Source organism: Chironomus tepperi, unplaced genomic scaffold (assembly GCF_022539635.2).
Source record: "Chironomus tepperi strain 1889 unplaced genomic scaffold, CSIRO-AGI_Ctep_v1 contig_364, whole genome shotgun sequence".
NCBI classification, from domain to species: Eukaryota; Metazoa; Arthropoda; class Insecta; order Diptera; family Chironomidae; genus Chironomus; species Chironomus tepperi.
In genome coordinates this window covers 3,138,483-3,162,263 of record NW_027226486.1, presented here as the reverse complement: position 1 = coordinate 3,162,263, position 23,781 = coordinate 3,138,483, and the positions used below count along the sequence as shown (strand labels likewise).

Below are 23,781 nucleotides of genomic sequence, written 5' to 3'. Positions count from 1 at the left end.
ATTCCCGATCCCAAAAATCTATCATAATTGGGATTTTGAGAAAGCATGATATTGACATCTTGATTTCGGCTTTGAAATCACAAATCTTGGCAATTTTTTGTCATTAATTTGTTTTGTTTACTATTTAGAACACATTTTTGTGTACTGGAAATGATTTTTTCATCCTCAAAATTTCTAATAAAACTATTAGTATTACATTTGCACTTGAATTCGACTAAAAACTTGATATTTTTTTCATCATCCAATCCCGGGATTAATCCCGGGATCCCGGGATTGTGATTTCAAATCCCGTAATCCCGGGATTGAGATTTTGTCCCGGGATTGAAACCCCTAGTTGGAAGTGTGAAAAAGATGGCTAATATTTCGAATAAATTGACATTTTTTTTGTTGTTGTTGGAGTGTGGATTTATTGCAAGGTTGACAGTCGATTAAATAATGAAGGTGTGCTGCAGACTCTCTTTTTCGTTCGCTAATTTGACAGGGAAAGAAGGGAAGATTCTTGATTTTTTTTTTGAGTTTGTGACATTGTCGTTGTGTATTTGGGAGGTTTGGGAGCGTTTGATTTTGAAATATAATTCTTTTTGTGAGCTTTTGGATGGGAAGGTAATCGCAATGGCACTTGGGAATGGAGATGCCCAGGATATGCATTCCGAATTGCACAAATCGATTAGTTGATCAAGAATCTGATCCCAGGCAAGCGTGACTCTCATTTGGTACTGGATTCAATTTAAGACCGGCACAATGCCTGAGCCATGCCGGTCTGACTCCGACTTATTGCTGGATTCGTTTAAAATCTGTCACTATGTCAGAATAACAATGACTTGACGCCGAATTTTGGATCGATTAACTGATTTTAACTTAACTGAATTTCCGGCGTTACTCTGACTTGGTGCCGGTTTTGATTTAAATCCCAATCCATGCCGCAATCACTTCGGCATGCTGTTGGATTTTAAATCGATAGACCAACTTGTGTTCCTCAAATGGTAGATACACCTTGAATTGAAAATGGTAGATACACATTGAAATTATTGTAATTCCTCAACATTTTGTTCTATACTATGTCATCGTTTAAATGGGCGTTAAAATGTCACGTGAGAAATGAGACTTTCATGTCAAGATGTTTCAATAGCACTTATTTCAAGGAAATTTCAAATAATTCTTAAAATGAAATCAAATAGGACATTCATAATATCTTTAAAAGCTAGGATAACACTTTTCATTTGAAACTTTTAATTTATTTTATATCTTAAAACTGCTACTGTAATATTTTTAATCTCTAGATATATGTATTATTCTTCTAATGTTTAAACTTAAATTAATGTCACCCTTTGTAGACCTAAAAAATTGTAATTAGCCAATAATTTCCAAGAACTTTGAAGTTTCTTCAACGGCTTTATGCCACTGAAACTTAAGTAATATAAACTTCTGTAATTTATAACGTTGATCAAAGGTTTTTATGCCTTTTTAAGTGTAACTTAGACACTTAAATCGGCTTTTCCTTTGTTTGAAAAGAAATATAATAAAATAAATAAATAATAATACTATATCAAGGTCATTTATGATAATTAAGAATTCGGAGACTAGAAGTCTTGAGACGTATTCTTGAATTTCAATCTCAAAAGCAATATTGAAAAGCTACTTGCCCGGAAAATGAAGTCTTAGTCTGACTTAACTCTGACCTGAGGTCGATTTGACTTTGGGCTGAGACCGGTTTGACCTTGGCTTCAGAGCGACTTGAAATTGGTCACAAAGCGACTTGATTCAGGTCAATTTGACTCTGACCTTGGGCCGCATTACATTAAGCCCCGAAAAATGGTTCTCAGACACCCTTACCACAATCAACAGCAAGGACTTGAATCTATAACTCAACTTTAGTGTCATATAAATCAAATAAAGCAGCAAGTAGGCAAAAACTAAGAGAAAATTAAGTCTGCCTAATTGACCGATTCCCAATTTTCTATATTGCCGATATAAATTTACAAGAAAAAGTATAACTGACAGAACATCAATTAAACAGGAACTAATGCCGAAATAATTGAATAGATATTGCCAGTTCTCTCCTATCAATTTGAGAGCCATTTATACCAGCAATTTAAAAGAACAGATCTATTTGTTATTCCGACAGAAATGAATGCTGTTATTTTAATCGACGGTCGGGGCCATTTTGATGTAAAATTTTGTTAAGGTTCATAAAATATGCAAATCAATGAAGTATAGAATACTCGAGATCAATAATGGACTCCAATTTCATTCAACTCATTTAAATGTTATATCCATTTTGACTGCCAAAAAAAAATATCAATTTTTGCATAGCGAAAAATCCTCACTTTACAATAAAGAATGCTTGAATAGGTTCAAATTTCGTGTGAAATCTTCATCCTTATAACCTTTTTTTTGGAGATCATTTAAGGGATCAATTAAATTAATGATGAACAAAATGAAATTTGAGGGAATTGAAAAAAGATGTAAATTTTTATGTTTTTGAGGCTTATTTTTAGGAGGGAAATGGGGGGGATTATGAGAAGATTTGGGCATTAAGGATGGTCAATTTATTGGAAGAATTGGTGATTAATATTTAGAATGAGATTTGAAATTGTAGGCTGTTAGAGCAGTATTGTCCAACTTTTCGTGTGGTATGGTACAACTTGGTGATGAGCCACGACCGAAATCGCACTCGGCATGTGACTCATGACACAGTTTGGACAGCATTGAATAAGAGAATATTGCAAAATATTAAGTGGACGGAGAGGAGGGGTCGGTAGATGCCCCTTAATACGTTCCTAATTTAGAGCCTAAAACGAAAGGTTAAGAACGGTTCAAGGTGTAGCACATCAAGCACAAAGCGAGTCTCAATTAATAAACACAACATCAGACAAAAACCACGAAAAATTCCATTCTGATTAAAATTTTATAAATTCTTAATTCATCAAGCGCTCGTTCATCACTTCAGCTACAATATCCTGAAGAAATATTTTAAATTTCATGAAAATACCGACGACCAAATCAATTTACAAAGCTCATTAAATTTTTACAATTTTCTCCTTTAAAGTGCGCAGCGCATTATGTGAAAATAAAAAAAATATTTATGAAAGCTTTAAGATTCAGAAATTTAATTCAAATTTACTGAATTTTATGAAGCTTATTAAAGTAAAAAAAGTCTACTCACGTGGAATTTCCAGTTGAATTTCCATCCAATTCGGTGCTGGTTGCATAGCCTTCACTAGTATCATAAGGATATGTCACATTATCATCACTATTATTATTATAGATGTCGAATGACAAATTATTATTCAAATGTGAATAATCTAAGGTTGTCATGATTTGTTATTTTATATATTTTTGCTCTAAACTATAATTCTTAATTGGATATACATTTATGAAAAATGTCTCAAACTTTTTTCTATCACTTGATATAATCCTAACCTACCACATCTCAATGGTATCACATGTTGATGAGGAACGACCAAAAAAATAAATATTTTTCTTGTGCTTCACGAAAAAAAATAAAAAAATTAAATTAAAAAGTTCGTTGTGTTAGCACTTTTGCCATTTCTGTGAGCATAATGTGCTTGCGGTCATTTGAAATGAAATTTTATGGGCAGAGCAACAAAAAAATTTCGTTAGGAATGGGAACAACACAAAAAAGCACCACACTTTAATTTCCGTCGCACGAGATGAAAAATGTCATTAATTGCTTGTTCAACTTCTTCCTACAACTTTCAGTTTTGCTTGTTCCACATCCGACAAATGATCAACATCAACAGCAGTCAGATAGTAATTGTCATAGCTGAAAATGAACAGAAAAAAATAGCAATTAAAAGATGGTTCTGGGGATTTATCATTTAAATTAGTGGTGGGCAACCTGTGGGGTGCGGTACATCCTAAGAGGCATACAGCATGCTTTCTTGGTACCCTAAAAGTCAAAAAGACCAGTACGGTACCTAAAAGCGGTCTTTTTGGCTATTAGGGACATTTTGGAACCACCGAGGTGTACCGCAAATGACACAAGGTTGACCACAACTGAATTTGAATTTTTCGCAACATTAACCATCATTTATCTCATATAATGTCCCAACAGTTATTCATCTCCTCCCCACACAGAACCTTTTGATGATGAAAAAGTATTTAGCATCCACGCCTCAAATATTTTCCATGTCTATGGCCTAAAAAGCCCAACGAAATGGAAAGAAGAACTTCTTCGCATCAAACATTTAAGGACCATCGTCACTATGTCATAAGCGAAGGAGTGGAACTTAATATAAACTCAGTTAATTTTCCTTTTGAGTGATTTCTATGTTAAGCGATATGAGATTTGTGTCAGAGATAAAAATTAATGAGTAGCACTTTAGCTAGTGCCAATTATCAGAGAATGGAAAATATTAAATATTTAAATATTTGTTAAATTTTCTAGTCACGCACTTTTTCGTTTTAGAGGAGTTTTTGTGATTTTAGTAATTTTATGAATGTCAATCATTCATAGATTCTTGAAATTGAGACGGAATCTAGACAAGATCTAGACAATTTCGGATATCCTCCTGGAGAATTAGCATTTTGGACATATATTCACAGATTAGTTGACTGTCTTAAGAGACCTATAGGGATGAATTTTGTCATGGAATCTAGACTTGGCATTATCCACCGAAGACACTATCCGCAGTTGCCATTTTTAGCCGATGGCCCATTTTGCAGGTCGTAAGGGAATGATTACGTCGCTAAATTAACGGTAAGACGCGGCGATCAACCTGAGGGCTTCGTGACAGATGATTCCGACCCATTTTTATGGAAGGAAATCCATATTGTTCGCTAGTGGTTCGCAGAATTGTGCCGCCCCCGCTAAGCACTTAAATAATATCAAGAACACCCCAAAAATCCAAACAACAGAAAGTTAATCAAAACACCTACAATTTATTTTTTACTCATCAAACAAATCCGCAGACTTCTCAAGTAATTCAAACACCAAGCAATTCATAATAAATTATATAACATTATTCAGTCATTTCTACTTCCATGAACCTCTTTCGTCATTAAAACTGTTGATTTCATCTCACTCTGCGTAAAGGAAGTTATATCCTTTGATCATGAACTGTGAAAAAAAAAAATTCTCATTCACTTTACTAGGAAACGAAAGCTAAAGCTCAAAAGACAACTAAAACCATAATTTGAAAAAAAAATGAATTTAATGTCTGTGCTCTACGATGCAAATTTAATTAATCAAGTCATTAATGCTGTCAGTCACTACAATGTTTTATTCATTAAATCCTATTCTTTGTTTTGTATATCTACCATGTAAAAAAGGAAGGAGAGGAAGCAAGCGTCTCTAGTGACATGATATTATATAATGAGGATGTATAGCAATAAGATGATAAAAAGGACTTGGTGTGAAGTGTATTTTATGAATTATTCATATTTATATCATTTTTCATGCTTTATGCCTAGGCAAAAGATTTATTCACTAGAATTTAGTAATAAAAAAATATTTTTTTATGTCTTTTTATGCGTCCATCTGTGTAGGCAGTGTTGATGATTTAGATTTTTTGAGCTTGATATAGATCATCAGTTTTTGGGAGGATTGTGGCTCATCTGGACGATGATTGGCTGAGAGTTTATATTGATTAGACTAAGTGTTACAATCTAACCTTAGTAGGGTCACAACCAGAGGTGCAAAATCAGGAGAATCCGGGCTAAAAGCCCACTATCTGGAAAATATTGTAACGATCATGTGCTGCTCGCTCCTAAGGTGGCTACTCTACTTGAGCTAGAGTTAGAGCTTGCTAGAGCTCTTTAAGAACCAATGACAAGCTCAAAAGTCCCGAAAATGCTTAATTAATCTCCATGTAAAGCTTAATGGCGATTTATGGACTGAAAGTTAGCTTCAGTTAGCTTTCAATCAATTTTTATCAACATTTAAGTAGTTTAGATTATTGTTGATATTTTGTCTAGACTTTAGACTAACCTAACAGCTACACAACAACACTGAACTATATCATATCATCATTATCATGTATATCATCCATAAAGGACCAACTTTAATTCAAAATATAATGAAGAATGAATTTTTAAATCAACATTCATGTCTCAAGTGACAACTTCTTATCCCACAGCTACTTCTAACCCCATAGTTACTTCTTACTCCACAGCTTAAGGCAGCCTTTCGTGACAAAATTTTCTAATCATATTTTTGGGTGTAAATTATTACACAAATATATATATTTTGTCTGACCTTTTCTATTACATTGGAAATGATTTAGTCTTTTTTATTGAAATCTAATAAATTCTATAATAGATCAATAAGATGTCAGATTTTGATTGGAAAAAGTTGATGGATTTTTTGGAGAGTAGAAGGTGACATTGAAGGACTTTGAAGAAGAATATTTATGAGAAAATTGACAATGATTCTTCTTTTTTTGAGGGAGATTTAATGCGGAGATGAAGAATTGGTGTGTTAAAAATTCAGAGGAATAATAGAAAATCACGAAATTGACTTCAACAGGATGTCTATTAAGTTACAAAGTTCAGAAAGCTAATTCATCAATTTCCAGGCAAAGTTGACCCAATCCGGGTTTTGCCATCTATCAATCCAACTTTCGACAATGGCAAATGGCCAGTCCTTATCCACAGGTTGTCGCCTTTTGCAGATGGTCATCTCGAGACGGCTGCAACCTGCGGAAGAGGTCATCGATGGAAGAAGGCACCCTGGAGTAGAAGAGTCCCTATGCGGATGACGTGATTCGGCGAGCTTTCGCTTATTATTTATACCCGCAGAGTTAGCATTCTGCTCCCAGATATGCCAGAGCATTTCAGAGCAGCCCAGCCAATCCCTTACTAAATTTGTTCATCCACAAACCTCTCAAAAAACTTCAATATTATCAGATCATCCAAAAATACTTCTCGAAACTTTGTTATTAAAAATTTTCAACCCCTCGAACAAGCTGAAAGTATTAAGGAAATTCGAGTACAATGCAAATATTTCATCATTTAACCTTTGAATTCTCTTCATCTCCAAAAAACTTTATAATATACTTTTCTCAAAAATTGAACTTTTCTAACCCAAATGTTTGTTTTTGTTGCTCCTTTCGATGAATCATATAATAATAATCATAACTGTAAAATGAGGATCGTGTTTTGAGAGTAAATTTCCTCATTCTGACACCAAACACGTGTTTTACCAAATTTTAAACTGTTGCTTGACGACGAGAATTGAATGTTGACGGCTGTTTGTGTTGTGTCTTAAAACAGCATCAATAAATAATTATTTTAAGGCTGGATTTTCGTGGAAATGATGAATTTTCGATTATGGCGCAGTAAAAATTGAAGATTTTTAGATAAACCTGAGTGGTAAAATGTGAGGAATAGGAAATTTTGAAGGAAAATTGAGTCAAAGGCAGCAGTCATGATGGTGTCAAGGTAATTTTGAGTATCAGGCAAAGTTGAGCGGTAAAATATAAGGAATTGGAGTTTTTGAAGCGAAATTGAGTCAAAACTAGCTGATATGGTGCTATCAGGGCAATTTTGGGTCTTGCCGTTAAAACAGGGATGGGAATATACCCTAGACAATTCGATGTCCTGTATGGGATGCAGCACAATGATCGCAAGAAGTAAGGATGCCCAAAAAGCAACGTTATCGCTGAAATTCATCCAAATTTACAACAAAAATGAATCTTTGTGCTTCTTGCTGTTCAGAATTCTTACTTACTGGGGTGTTTGGGTAATTACTAGACACATCCCACTTCCTCCCATCCAATTGCAATCCATTAGAATGAAAGATTTAATAAATGAAATTTAATAACGCTGCAAAAGCCAAAAATTAATTTCATTCTTCCCACTCAAAAATTGAAAGTGTTTAAAATTGCTTCCTCAAATTTATGTATCCTGCAATATGCATTAACTTTGATGTTGTAAGGATAGACTATGCAGATAGTAACATCATAACCATAATAATAATGATGATAGTTTGAGGAAAAGAATGAAAAAACTTTTCAAATTTATCGTTCCTTTTCTTTTTTGCTTTAACACAAGTCTATGTGCTGCTTTTTTACAGCCACGAAACTTTTTCAGAACTTCATTCTTTTCAGCTTTATACTTATCCTCACAAACTATGTAAATTATTCCTTACTTTAGTGCTATAAAAAACAATTTTGCATAAATCAGTTTAATTTTTATGAATTAATCAAGCTTTTAATGTTATGTACATGAATGATGGTGTTGTGGTGCAGGGTTGGAAGGTTGGTCTAGCAGTAATGTAGTCACCTCAAGTATTGTGGTGTTGTAGACAGAGCTGGAAGCTTGCACGAGCAGTTAAACTGTCATTCTTAGCTTAATGGTGTTATCGACTGTGCTGGAAGCTAGCCCGAGCAGTAAAACTGTTAAACCGAGCATGATGGTGTTGTAGACTGAGTCGGAAGCTTGCTGGAGCAACAATTCAGTCACCTTGAGCAGCACAATAAGACAAATCGTCTTTTTTGCCTCAAAAAAGAATCAAAATCAGCGGTTACGGTGTCGTCAAGGCAATTTCGCGTCTTACCGTCAATTTGGCAATGCACCCAATCGGACATGGTGTCGTCAAGGCAACCTCGCGTCTTGCCGTTCATATGGCATGCCAGCCTATCAGACACATCATGCTGCACAAGCACTAGATCACTAAAACCTTCAAAAGACCAACTCTGCGTCTCACAACAAAATATGCATCCATATTAGCTTAAACTTTTTACATTTATTGCTTTGTGCTGTCGAGAAAAATATTTTTCTTTGAGATTTTTTTTCTTCAACATCATCTTGTCATGCTTGGCATCTTCAAATGCAGCTTATGATGAAAATGCAATAACTTATATTGTCGTCTGTGAGAAAAATTTTTTCTCATTTTGTTCTGAATTTTAAATTCAAATAAAATCAAAGCTTTAAGATTTGCTCTTGTCGGTGCTAGTTAAGTCAATGAAATTCAAATTCAAAGTAAATTCGTAGATTTTTTTTCTATTTGTTATGGCAATAAAAGTTAAAATAATTCCATAAATTTTCTTTATAGATTATGTAACAGCGTGATGGGAGTGGGTTTGCGTGTTGTGCATGTAGAGTCTGTGAGAAAAAATTGAAAGGTAACAGGAAGAAAGTTGGAAATTATTTTGTGACAAATTGTTTGTAGGCTGGAGGAAGCAAATCTTGTGTGGGAATGTGTAGTGATGTTGGATTTGGTATGGAAATAATGATAGTTTTGGAAATTAGAGCTGAGATGGGATTGGGATCGAGAATTTGTTAGAGTATAGACATCGACAGTTCTTAGAATGGGTCATGAGACAGAATTTCGGACTACACATTGTCCTGACGGCACCGTGAAAACTAATTGGAACTTATTTTTATGGCAAACCTTAGCAAATTTGCTTTTACGGTACAGAAATTCCACTACGGTACCTAAAAGCGGTCTCTTTGCTTATTGGGGGACTGTATTCAGTTCGCCGCATTGTGCTGCTCGGATAGAGGGAGTTAGTAGTCAAGACAAGCGTTGAATGGAGCTCTTAATGGGTTCTAGAGAGTCCTAGATAGTCCCAGAGACTCCAAAAACAGTCAACATCTAACAAAATTCTATTTTTAAACAAAAATAACCAGCACAAGAATTTGTCACTTAAAATCCTCTCAAAAAAAGTCTCATCAATCAATGTCACAAACTTAGCGCGTCACCCTCTGCACGCCACCCAGAAATCTGCATGAAAATTGTTGTGTTAAATGTCGAATTTAATTACTGATTACATTGATCCTTATACAGATACATAATATCTCAGATGAAGGAGTACTAGAAACAAAACATTTGTTAACTGTGCGTGGCATGCAAATTAATTAATATGAATTAAATTGTGATTTACTTCTGAATAATCTGCTGAGTAATTTGCATGATATTATTCTGGGAATAGTAAGTTTATTGTTGGAGGCTTGTCGTAGGAAGCTCGAGAAAAAAAAATTTATGAATAAGTTTTACATAAAAGCAGAAGCGTTAATGTTGAGGATTAATGTTCCAGTCAATTTTTAGATTGTGTCAGTCTGTTTAAAGGTTTCAATCAGCTTTAATTCACTTTGGGGAATTTTGAGAGTCGATATTTCTGTGACGAAGTTATTGAACGATGGAAAAATTGGCTCTTGACAGGTAATTTATGGGCTTTCAGGGATGAATACTTCTTATGTTATTGACTGGGGAGTACCTTTGGTGTTGTTGGGTTCATTGCCGTGTGTAGAGAAGGTATGAAGTCGGTTATTTTCCTTTTTGTATCAATTGAGTGAATTGAATACTGTAGCTTCCTTTTCTATCCATTTCAAGAGTCGTTTGATCTTTCTGTTGAATAAGTTGCTTGCAATAACTCATATTAAGGTCTAATACAGATTTAACAAAGCAGGAAACGTTGTGGATGGTAAAAGTTTGCTAGAAAGACGCTAGAGTTTCTAATAATCCAGACTGACTTAAGGTATCGATAGATTCAACAGATTTCTGACATTTTCTATGCTAGAGTTCAGTCAGCCTGTCGCCAGAGTTAAGTCAACCTAATGTCAGAGTCAAGTCAATCTCATATCAGAGTCAAGTCGGCCCCATTTTAGAGTCTAGTCAGCATCATGTCAGAGTCAAGTTAGCCTCATATCAGGATCATGTCGGCCTCAAGCGCAGCAATGGATCCATATGCACTCCAGTCAAGAAAGAGTAAGCATATATAGATCTAGAAACAGGAGTGCACGAAGCAACCTTGCAACTTAGATCAATACCAAAAATGACACAACCACAACAAGCCAACTTCCGCACTTCTAACACGTCATATGCCGTCATATCCAACAAAAAATCCCCACAAAAATTCGCATTGCACGTAAAATTTCCCCATTCAAAATATTCTTCATTTGAGTCCTTCCGACATTGTCTATTCGTAATAACATAAATTATTCCACTAGGTCAATTACTTTGCATATTTCCAAACCGTTCCATCAGCATGGTAAAATGTTTGACATGTTATTTTCACATTAAAAGCCTTTTAGCGCTCGCATGGAGAAACGTAAGTAAAAAAAAATTGTACGACTATTAAGGAGGTAAGATAGCACATGACATTGTAATGCAAAAAGTAAAAACATTTATTGATGTGTCTGTACGAACGTGCCTCATTTCTGGGTGTCGTGATTATAGGACATAAAAATAATAGTTTGCAATAATAAAATTAATGAGAAGGCCAACAAATTCAATGTATGTTTTTTATTCCACATGGAAAAATTTATATTCGTACAGCTGATGTGTTTGCAGAATGGACAAAAAAAATAATTTTTTTCTGTTCTAAGAAAATTACGCTCGTGTGGGCAGGAGTTACTGACATAGTTGGGATCAATAAAATTTTACTTTTGTGTTGTGATTGAGTTGAAAGATGTGGAAAAAAAATTGTTAATGTGGAAATTTTGAGACTTGAAGGAGGCTGGAGTAGGTTTAGTCATGTTAGGCCGTATTTCAGCAGACTTAGAGGGGCTGGATATGTTATTAGAAGACCTGTGAAAGTTTAATGATGTAAGGTCTTGAAGACTGACTTTGCGGATGTCAAGACATCACGCGAGGGGCCAATAAACTCAAGGAAAGAAGCTGTTGATAGAGGCAGTATTGCATTTAGAATCGGAAATAAGCCATTATTTTAGAGGACATTTATGGGAGGCCTAGGATTACAATCTTAATTCTCTATGGCATTTTCCTGTTCTTTCTTCAAGAATGATCCAAAAGCAGCTACCATGGTGCTGTTAGGACACCCATAACACCATTCCCTCTTAAAAGCGTTACATAATAAGCTAGTAGACTCAAAATTAGTAAAAAGTTTGATAAGTAACGTGATTTTGAGCACTATTGAGCCATTTTATGGTATTAACGAACTTCATCCTGTTTAGCATCCAAAAGGTAACAAAAGGTAACAAAAGAATTGTACAAGATATGACTTTTTACATCAAATTTCAAGCCCTTAACTCAGAATAATGATCAGCTAATCCTTGCACACCATAAATATGAGCAATCTCCATAAAGTAATTACATCTATTGACGAATTAACACTCAAATTCCCATTTCTGAAGCTATCAACAGCAATAAACATAATCAACATCAATAAACTCTCCAAACAATTTCAATTTACTCAACTAATTTCAATTTAACCATTCAATTCCTCCCTCCTTTCCCTTCAATTCCACCTAATTCCACTCAATATATAATAACATAATTGCTGCTAGTCTAAATATTGAAACATCATTTTCGACAGTTTATCAATATCAATAAAAATCACTCTAGCCGATTAGATCTATGTTCATTCATAATATGTATTTGCCCTTTTATTGCTCTCTTGTTGCTGAAATTGAAGTTTGTTTTCCTTTTATGAGTTATACTAAAAATTAAGGCTAATTATGTCATGGTAGGATTAAAGCAAGGGTTGTACAAACTTTTTTGTGTCATGGCACGACTTTGTGGCCAACACAACCGAAACTTGGCCGAAACCGCACAAGACATGCACTTTATGGAATTCCTTGAGCAGCTTCGATGCCATATTAGTTTATCGCGTCACAAAGTATGGACAGGACTGATTTGCGCGATGTAATAAATCATATTATCGTTGTTATATTTATTTTGATCGGTACCGGAGGAGTTTATTAACGTAGTTTATAGTTTATTTAATAGTGAGATTTATGTTGATTTGTAATCATGTTTATAGCTACTATCAAGCATTTATTGGGATCCATTAACTCGAAAAATCGACTTTTTGACCATTCTCTTCTACCCCTCTTTCTGGTTTATTCGCGAGTCGACAAAAATACGTTATAATTAGTTAATGTCTAGTTGATGACTAGTTCTATTGGTATTTTGTCCAGTCGAGATTTTTTGAGGCATAACACAGTCTCAACTCCACTCCTTACAGTTTATTTTAAATTTAAGTTGCTTTCTTTGTACAAAATGATTTCGGAGATGGTCGATGGTAAGCCTTAACATGCATAAACTGACTGTAGGGCTACTAGCCTTCAGACAAGGTGCTATAGATAGGCTTTTAAACTATCCTTTAATTTACTTATTTCGGCACATAGCTCGGTCGTCAGCGATGTATTTAACGATATCAAGAAATACCACGAGAAAGTGGAGGCACTTGACATTTGGTCAGCTAAATGGCAATGGTCTAGTTGGTTAGGAAGTCGGGCAATCAATTAGTGGCTAGGGAAGTTGCATTGATATATTCTGAGTCATGCACCTTACTGACATTTGGTCAGCTTCTTAGTGAGGCTTCGACTTCCTCATTTTCCCAATAATGTTACGTATTTATTGGACGACTCCTTTCAGGTATGTATTTCAAGTTCCAAAATTAAAGCTAAATTTACAATAAAAATTCACCCAATTTAATAATGACTTGTTCTTGCTACTAAGCTTTTGTTCGTCTCATGCCTAATTACGGTATTTCCTAATGATATTTTCAGTTTCTTCTTTGAAAAATTTTTACCTCAATTTTCTTTTTTCGAAAATAAAAAGATCCAACATTTAATTAAATTCCAATTAATCATGAGTGACTGGTACGTAGATACATGTGAATGTTATCATCGGAACAACTTGTAAGTATTTTTTTTATATTCTCTTGTTTCTTGCGAGTAATTACAAGAAAAATTTTTGCCAGACTTTTTTTTTCTTCATGTGAATCGATAGTATGACTATTAAGACTTGGAAGAAGCAAGTCATGCTGATGATGTCCTGGGGTTGTGGTGAGTTTTTATATGTAATAAATTTCATTTTTATAGAGTCTGTTTTGACATTTTTTCGTTGAAGAATTTTAAGATAAGAAATTGAAAGGAATTGGCTATGTGCTGAGGTAGTTAAAGGCAGTTGAATGATGAACATTTGGCAAAAAAATGGTGATGTAAATTTTGGCAAAAAAAATTATTTGTCCATCAATGTTCAAAGATTTTGAAACAATTGGGAATCGAACCCACAATTTGATAGAAATTTTGACTTATTCGTCATATTAAGCTTGACATAAATTTGATTTTTGCTGATTTGTGTTAAATTGACAATTTGTCATACAATTGGAAATAATTCTTAAATTATATAAGGACGCATTATCCAGGATGAGGAGAGGACTGTGTGTGTGAACTAACCCCATTGTGAGTGTTGGCATGAAAGTTAACATTTTTGAGAGGAAGGAGAAGAAGGTTGTGATCCCTAAAGAAGGTTGAGGGGTTTGGTAGTGGGAAGGAGAGGTTTGGTAGTATTTTGGGATTGTAGTCTTGAAAACCCTGTCAAATTGGCGAATTTGGTCCAAAATACATATAAACCCTCCTAAACACGCACCTGACCTTCCACTATCTTCCAAAAATCCTTTGTCTTACCCTCCAATTCAACATAATCCAATTATTCCGCTATTTCAAGCTACAATAACTATAATCCACCAAGTCAACAATTCACCAGTCATTCCCACATCCCACCATATCATTTCCCTATCCAAACATCATAAAGTCTATAAAGGAAGTCAGTAAATATGTAATTAAGTCTCTTTTCTGATATCTCATTTGAATATTCTCAACTCAAACAAAAAGGAACTTCCATCGTCCTCTAATGTACCGAAATAAGAAACTTATAAGCATAAACAAATTACAGAAACAAAAAGAAGAATGAAAATAGATTTGGTAAAGTTTAAACTTCTGGTGGTCTAGGGGAGAATGAAAGATATTAATTTGTTCATTTGTGGTTGATGTTCTCCTAACTGCTCACAACAAAATTGTGTGGCAAGAGGACTAAAAATGATGTAAATAATAATGGAATTTCAAAACTTTTTTTTATGAGAAATTTCTTATTAAATTTTATGTTGGAAGCTCCTTTTTTCGGGTATCTTATTTCAATAGTTATTCATATCTTAATTTAAAATCTTTTTATCTGAAAATAATCGTTTTTCTATTCAGCTAAAGCAGCTATAGAACGGGTTGATGCTTATTTGAAAGCATTTTTATGTTCACATCGTTACATTATCGACAAAAAGGAGATAAAGTTTTGTGACAATGACACTGTTTTGAATTGTATTTGAACTCAGATGACATGGATTAGAGTTTTTTGAGTTGAGTGGATGAAAGTGGATCAGAAAATAAGATTTGAGAATATTCTAAGGTATTGTTCGGAGAAGATTTGGATTTCAACCGTCAAAAAATATTTGAAATTTAACGGTCAAATTGAATTTGAAAAATGACAATAGATAGAATTTTGATAGAAAAGATTTTCATTGCCCTTCAGCCTGTTCTACACAAGCATTTACTCCTCGTACTCGTGCTGCATTATGGCTATCCTAAACCATCAAAAGGGGTAGTTTTGAGTGTTACGCCTGGTGAAGCCATCCTCGTCAAACACTCACTAGCCTCAAAACGATAAGGATTTAGATAGATCTTAGAGAGCCTTTAGATGTTCTTAGACTAGCATGACATTAGATAGGCAATAGATAAGTAAACGAATCCTCCCAATCCACACATCCTGCTTATAAATATTCACAAAACAATAGCAAATTTTAGCCATTTTTTGATAGTTTTCTTACGATAGTATTACTCTATTGTTTTGCCTTATAGATGTCATTACATGAAAAGCCCATTAGAATTATCTAAATAATGGATGACATCTTATATGACTTAAATCCTTTGGGATTAAACTAAAGCACGACTTATGAGTTCACAAGAGTCATATTGTTTGATAAGAATACATAAAATTGAAAGAAGATATCCTTTTTGCGTTTTTGTTTGTTGTGTATCAGATTTAAGCAACATAAAAGGGGAATTGGATGAATAAAAAATGTCTTATCATTTTTTCTGGCCTTCGGGATTTAGCTTTTGTTCTTGGGATTTGGATGTGAAAAATTTATTAGACGACCTCAAAGTGGCCTTTTATCTTTCTATGAATTTAGGGATGAATTGAAGTTAAGGCTAAAAGATCAAGGGAGAAATACTGTGTGAATGACGTGGGAAATTCAAAATTTTTAAGGATTTGAAGTTTTTTTGTTCAAATTTTGAATTTTCGTTGAGTTTTTCGTTCAAATTTTGAACTTTATTATTTTTTTGTTTAAATTTTGAACTTCCGTTGAGTTTTTCGTTTGAATTTTGAACTTTCGTTGAGTTTTTTGTTTAAAATTTGAATTTTTGTTCAAATTTTGAACTTTCTTTGAATTTTTCATTCAAATTTTGAACTTTCGTTGAATGTTCGTTCACTTTTTTGATTTTTTTGTGAATTTTTGGACAAATTTTGAAATTCTGTTAAAATTTCAATTCAAACTGACATTTCTAGCTCCTAAATATCCATTCCAACTTATTACAACCCTCATTAAAATTTCAAATCTCCAATTAACACAAATTCTTTTTCACATCTTTCAGACATAAACATCATTCATACATTTTCACCTTGTACAAATATTAAAGGGCTTTTCCATCAATTTTCTGAGGCTTAAAAAGCATACTTTGTACCAATAAAAAGAACTCAAATTAGAATCTAGCATTCAAAAATCCAATATTTCTTTAAGCCTATCCCCAGAAGCGTTGTTGCTGTTTTTCTTTACTAAGCAAACATTCAAGTCTCATGCATGAAAAAATAAATCACAGATTTAAATGTTCATAAAAAGTGTATTTTTTGTCATAAAGTAAGACGTGTTGTGGCAGGTCAAGAGCAAAAAAAATCTTTCAATTCCCATTTCAGCTATAAATTTTGTAAAAATAAGACTTTTTTATTCCAATAAGTCAACAAAGCTAATCAATTGAGGAAACAGATTCTTCTGAAAGATTGATTGATGCGATTGAAATGGAATCGGATTTTTTTGGGCGATTTTCTTACTTTTTTGAATAAATCCTTGAGTTTAAAGATGGATTTTATGTAAAAAGTGCCTTTTATGGATTTGAGGGTCACCCCGTCACCTTCCACACTATAAAAGAAATCCATGCTGGCCGTACGCCTTTAATCTTCATAATTAAATCCACTTTCAAGTACATCTGATGATATTTTCACTGATAATAAATTGCTTTTAATGCATTCATTACTGCTGTGTAATGATAAGACCTCCTATACATCCACGAAGCAGCATAGATGTAAAAGATACAATTATCTGTACAAACTTTACCCGTGCTATCTCAACCTTCTTTCATGTACAAAAGTAATAACTATAATTAGAGCATTAATGTAAAGCTTTAAGAATGTGTGAAAAAAACTTAATTAGTTTTTCTTTATTTTTTGTTTAATTCTTTCATGTGTTGATATTAATGATGATATTTTTCATGCTGATAGAAGGAAAACACATCTTAAATTGGTGAAGAAGTTATGATGGAATTTTCTTTGCAGGGATGGTAATCTTGATGTGAGGCTGATGAAATTGTATGGATCTTTGCAGAGTTGCGAATTCATGGTCAAAGTTCAAAATTAGTCAAATTCAGTGACAGATTGTAATGTCGTGAGTACGTGCAAGTCCTTGTCACATCGACAGCATCCTACATGATAATAATTATTGAAAAATCAGTCTCTGATAGGATTCGAACACGCGCTTTTAAAGCACAGTAATACAGATATTCAGTATATTGTCTAATCACTCGACCACAAAGGCCTGACTCTCGCACTGGCAGGATTGTCTACATATGGCTCAATTTAGATTCAATCAGACACAATTGCGTCACCCTATATCATAGGATAGTTGTATAACATCAAAAAGATGCTAAGGTTCTCTAATTAATTCATGAAGACTAGGAATTCGTCCAGTCACTTGGCACTTGATGTCACAAATTGGTTGAACGATCAAAAGTCCGGTCCCAAGCTGTCGTGACTCTGACTTGGTGCCGGATTCGGATCAAACTTGAATCCCAGATTACATCAAAGTCACATTAGCTTCGTATCAGAATTCAAATAGATTAATCGATTTATGATATTCGAGTAATCATCCCTTTTGCGGATGTAGGCATGATTTCTATTAAATCTGACATTTAATATTCTATAGAAACTTTCATTACTACTAAGAAGATCTCCAAACATCACAACAAGATTATTGAACTCAAACCACCATCTGTGGAATTTGAAAACATTTCCTATATCTCTATAGAAGTGTACAAACAAGCATAAGTTATAGTAACACATGATGAAAGCAGTATGTAGACATCAATTTATGTCAGTTTATGCATAAGATAAGGAAGGAAAACTTTTAGATACATCAAGCATTAATTAATGATAATAATTTATGAAAAAAAATATTCTTTTGATGAAATATGGAATTCCAACAGTCAGAGGAAGTTCTGATCGTTAAGATGTTACATTTATATTATATACCATTCCGATAGCTTAAAGGAAATTCGGAAGCATCATTTAATGAAGAAAGAAAAAAAAAAGTACGAAATATTCATTTCCGTTTTTTGCTTGGATATCTCCAACAAAGTTATAATAAATCAATTTTTCATAGGAAAAACGAGAGTAAATATGGAATGTCGTTGTTTTTTGGTCGTGTCTGTGAGTATTGTAGCTCAAAAAAAGTTTTGTGTTGTTTTTTATCTGTAAGCTGTAAAGTTTTGTGTCGTGGATGAGATGTTTTTTGAGTTTTTATGTTGTGAATTGAGGAGTTGAGGTGGATGATATCGATCTGATTGGGGATTTGGGGATGCAGTCTATCTGACTTGGTAGCTGACCGAATATCGAGTGTCTCGCCTTCCTAATATCAGCACAGGTTATTCACTAGAACTCTGTTACGCTACTGTGTTGACGGCAACTAACGAAGGGCCCCAGATGGCGAGGTAACAACGGTGCCTTGAAGTCAAGTAACGAGAGTGCTTCAATATCAAGGAACGAAGCTTGCCTCACGTCAAATAACAAGAGTGTCCCGATATCAAGTAACGAGGGTGTCTTGACGTCTAGTAATGAGAGTGCTCTAATGGCAAGTAATGAGAGTGCCCTGATGACAAGTAAGGAGGGTACCCTGATGTCAAGTAAGGAGGGTATCCTGACGTCAAGTTAGGAGGGTATCCTGACGTCAAATTAGGAGGGTACCCTGATTGTAGTTTGGGGTAGGGTTGGGGTAACGTTCTAACTGGGGAGTTAGAGCGGCTGTCGATCTGACTCAATGACTGACCAAACGTCAAGTACTTTACCTTCCTGGTGCTACTTCCTGTTTCCCCTATTAACACTGATTCAACAAATTGCCTTTAAGTGCCCAAATTAGACGTCATTCATAACTGACCCATCAAATATCATCTCAAATATTTGCCAAATCTCTTTTCACCGAAAAGCCTGTAAACCTCATAAATATTTAATAAAAACTTAGTTCTGCATAAAATGAGACCACCAAGTGTGCTTTAAATTTTCATTAAAAAAAAATCTTCTTTACTTCCTTTTTTCTCCCACCACAAATTTGGGATGCTTTTTTTTCTCTTAATGGTTTTTAATATAATTTGTAATTAAAAATACCAAGACAAGTCTACAGGCCTTCGAGCTATTATCAGTGCTTGAAAGATCATAATTCAACATAGAAATACGTAAAAAATGTTTATTGCTTAAAGGTATTTTTTTTGTGGGGTTTCTGAAGAAATATGACCTGCCGTTACAATAAAATATTTTGACTTGCTTTGCTGTACATATATTGTTGCTGTTGCTGTAGCATAGCAACTTCCGAGTAACATAATGTAGTCGGTAGTGGGCGGCTATGTTGCTGAGTAGACGGAAAGTAATGTGGATGCCCTGTTGGCTAGTATTGAGGATGCCCTGATGGCTAGTATTGAAGATGCCCTGGTGGTTAGTATTGAGAATGCCCTGATGGCAAGTATTGAGGATGCCTTGATGCCTAGTATTGAGGATGCCCTGATGGTTAGTATTGAGGATGCCCTGATAGCTAGCATTGAAGATGCCCTGATAGCTAGTATTGAGGATGCCCTGATAGCTAGCATTGAAGATGCCCTGATAGCTAGTATTGAGGATGTCCTGATGATAAGTAACGAGGACATCCTGACGGCAAGTAACAAAGAAGCCTTGACGACAACATCGTGCTGCTCGGTTAGCTATCTAACCTCACGTGCAGATTAATCTTTGTGGTATATTATTAATTTTTCCATTGTTTCCATTATATCTGTACGCATTGAAACACAATATGTTGCCTTACGTCTTAAATGCTCTCATCATTGTAATCTTATCAGATAAATAAGAATGGAAATGATTTAAATGAGAAAAATTTTCCATTATTTTAGACGAAATTCAATCGCATTTTATCATTTTTCAAAAAGGGAAAGCCCAAAGCATTGCCAAAAATGCTTTTTTTTTGTTTGCTTGAGACATAAAAGCCATCTCCGAACCGTATTTATTTTGACAACGAAATTCGATGCTATTTTGATCTCATGAGAGCGGTTTTTGGGAAAACCTTGAAGAAAAAATTTATTTTCATTTAAAAAGGATCAATTTTACACCTCATTAGACGGAGAAGATTTAGTATATACATAGCAACAATCAACTTGAAGATTTTTATGGTTTTTTAAGAGCCACTTTTTTTGTTATTGTAATAAATACTTTGAGGTGTTGAAAGTTTCTAGTGGAATTTTAGGAGAAAATTTGGAGCAAATGATGCTTAAAATGTTTTTTTGGAGATTTTTATGAATGAGAATATTTGTGTGTGGGAGATGCTGAATAGAATTTGAAGTATCGAGACATATGTAGACGAATTTGTCAATCGATTGAGCATTTTATAGAGTGGCTGTTGATATTGATATGAATTTAAGCAGAATTTAATAATATTTTGTATTTTTGAATGAAATCTATTCTGAGTGGTTCTTACAATTCCAATATATCTTGAGTGATTGTTCGCTTATTACGTTTTAGAGGTAAAGAGGAACAAAGGGATTATTGAGGGGAGAAAAGCGAAAGAGAAGGGAGGGGGATGGAATGTGGGGTGTTTGTCACCTAGTGTAGCCTGATTTTTGTCTTACAAAACCCTAGCAAATCAAAAAATTTTATCTAAAATAGAGAAAGTCGACTGACGCATCATATGCGTCCCTAGATTTGCGCTGGGGTAATTGAACCAGTAGGTAAACTGAGGGCTGGGTTTGGGTTGGAACATCAAGAGATTTGGAGTGTTAAATGACCAGTTCCATAGCAAATCGAATGACTTTGAGGAGAGTCAACTACCATGACACATCCGTATATACCCGCCCCGGGGTAATGGTCTAAAATTTCGTACCAAGAGACGCTCCAGTGACTAAAATACCTCAATACTTCCTTCATGTATCCAAGAAAACACCTCCTTTTATTGAACAACTGCACGCTTTCAGCTTCAACTTTACTTCATCATTCCATGATTCAATTTGTAAGCTTTAATGATTCCACGAGGCTCTCAATTGTATCGTTTTTCGTGTATGTACTTCACATCTTATTTCCTTTTTTCTTGACACAAAAGGACCATTTCTGATGAAAATATATCGCATGTATTGTACGATACCCAAATCGTATCAAATCTCATAAAAATATTGTATTTCTCAAAAGAAAAAATTCCCTAATGTAATAAAATTTTATAAGGGGGCATTGGTTGTCGTTGGAAGATTACGGTTTATGGACCCAGATCTATTTTCATTGAAATTTGTGAGAGACACTTCCTGTAACATTTCTCAGAAGGTTGGGGTTATTGGCAATATATTTTTTTAAATAATATCATAAAAATTCCTTGAATAATAAAGAAAGTTTGACATATTATTAGATTATAGAGATTTATGTTCTTTTTTTAAGCATCGCGTGGGGTATGTTGAAGAGAGGAATTGGATATTTCATCAATATTGAATCGATGTTGTACAATTTGGGATCAAATTGTTATATTAGAAGAAGGTATTGACAGGAGAAAGGGTGAAGGGGGTCAACAACTTTGGAGGCATGTCACCTGGGTGGTACGGACTCTGGGACCGTCAATAAGTGAGTTAAGATCAGATTGGTGAGACAAATCAACAAAAAATTCAAATTCACCCAAAATTCCATCAAAATTACATCTTAATTCCCTAAAACTACATTCCCAAATAATCCACAACTTTAAAGTCCACATCCTTAAAGACAAAAGGTCACCTTCCAGCACAACTCCTTTTTAAATCAATAAATTCCATCTCAAATATCTCAAACATTACTCAGAAAAATTCCTACAACCGGATATTGAGAATATTGAATGCGGAAGTCAAGCACGAGTAGTGTTATTAAATAGAACAATCTCAAAAAAGTTTGAGATAAAATCAAGTTTCACATTCAACAGGATGAAAATATTCAACAAGTTGGAATTTTTATTTAAGGTATTCAGCTATTCACCTATTCAGAATTCAAATATCTTTTGTTCTCAATTGAATCTCTATGAACCTTTTTTTATAAAATGGCATGAGATTTCATTTTCATGACATGATATTGTTTGGTGCTTGACAACTTTAATGTTTATTTAACACGTTTCACAGAAATTTACTGGCGTGACAGGCTTCTGTGTTATGTGATGGATTGCTGGAGGTATAGATGGGTGGTATGGGGATGGATTGGTGAGGTGCAGCTAGATGGTCTGGGAATGGACTGCTAAGGTGTATCTAAATGATCTTAGGATGGTTTTCTAGTGTATTTATATGTTTTGAGGATGGATTGATTGGGTGTAGTTAAATTGTCTATGAAATGGGGTAATTTTCGGACTTTATTGACTGTTTGTGGTACCCGAACCTACGTCAACTGGGAGTTAGTGACATCCTAGGGCATCTTATCTGTCTTGACTCCTGTCTCAGTCAGTTAAAGGTAGAATTATTTAGAATAATTGAAACTGAGGATAATAGGATGAGATGGAAAGTACACCCTAGGAATGCTACAGTAAAATAGAATGATTTATCCCGAATAGCCCTAGAAATTGATCACAGAAGGCTTAGGTGGTTCTGAGTAGACATGTGTTTATTTGACCAGATGTACGTCTACATCTTTGAAACTTCGAGTTCTAACCAACATTTTCTCATTTTTAGACCATAATACTTCCCTCCCAGCTCTTATTAAGATTCATAAAATCTAATTCTCTCTAATTTACACCCCATAACACTCATTACCCCCTAAATACATCCTTTTCAACAAGTACATCAAGTAAATGAATCAGCTTTAACGTGTCTCAAGTAAGGTGTTACTGATTATAATGTTCATGCCATAGACACTCAACCATCATTGTAAAATTTTCATTTTCTTGATTTATGTCGACCCTAAGGACTATCTATGTAGTTCAACAAGCAAAAAATAAGAAACTTTAACAATTTTCATCACCACAACTTAACAAATTTCCTTTAATTTATTTTCCTTCTTTTGGCATAAACTAAAGATTTAATATTGAGCAAAAGCAGGAAAAGGGAAGTGAAATCAATAGAAAGAAGAACATGACATTTATCACCACTGAATAATCTAAAGGGACGAGATATTGAAATGAATAAGAAGAAGTTTTAATTAAGATTACGAAAGCACTAATGACATAACGAATGGCTTTAGGATAAGTAAATGAGTTAATTTAATTATCCTTTTTTTTTCAAACCTTATTTAATTATCCTGGATAAAAATGCAAATTTAAAAGTAGTCCTTGAGTAGTCGTATGAAGGTTTTTTTTTTTTGAAAATTAGATTTCCAAATGGAACCGCATTGAATAAAAACTTTTTTCATTTAATTTGAATATATTAAAAACTTTCAGTGGCTTATACCTTTTTTTATTTTATTTTTTTTTATGGAAATTAATGAATAGAATGGAAATTTATATGCTGGATTTTTGACATTGGTTATGTCCTACGATACATATTCTATATGTATAGGAG

At 34.1% G+C, this 23,781-nt stretch overlaps 1 protein-coding gene across 10 annotated transcripts in view; it reads right to left on the bottom strand.

Annotated features, from left to right (window-relative positions):
• The window catches only part of LOC139095278 (tachykinin-like peptides receptor 99D), a 110,768-nt gene that overhangs the window by 57,703 nt on the left and 29,284 nt on the right, over positions 1 to 23,781 (bottom strand). For all 10 annotated transcript variants that reach the window (XM_070646577.1, XM_070646576.1, XM_070646575.1 and 7 more), the window contains one exon: positions 3,167 to 3,787. In XM_070646577.1, the coding sequence (XP_070502678.1) occupies positions 3,167 to 3,318 (152 nt within the window). In that variant the 5' untranslated portion in view covers positions 3,319 to 3,787. The remainder of the gene's footprint in view (positions 1 to 3,166; positions 3,788 to 23,781) is intronic.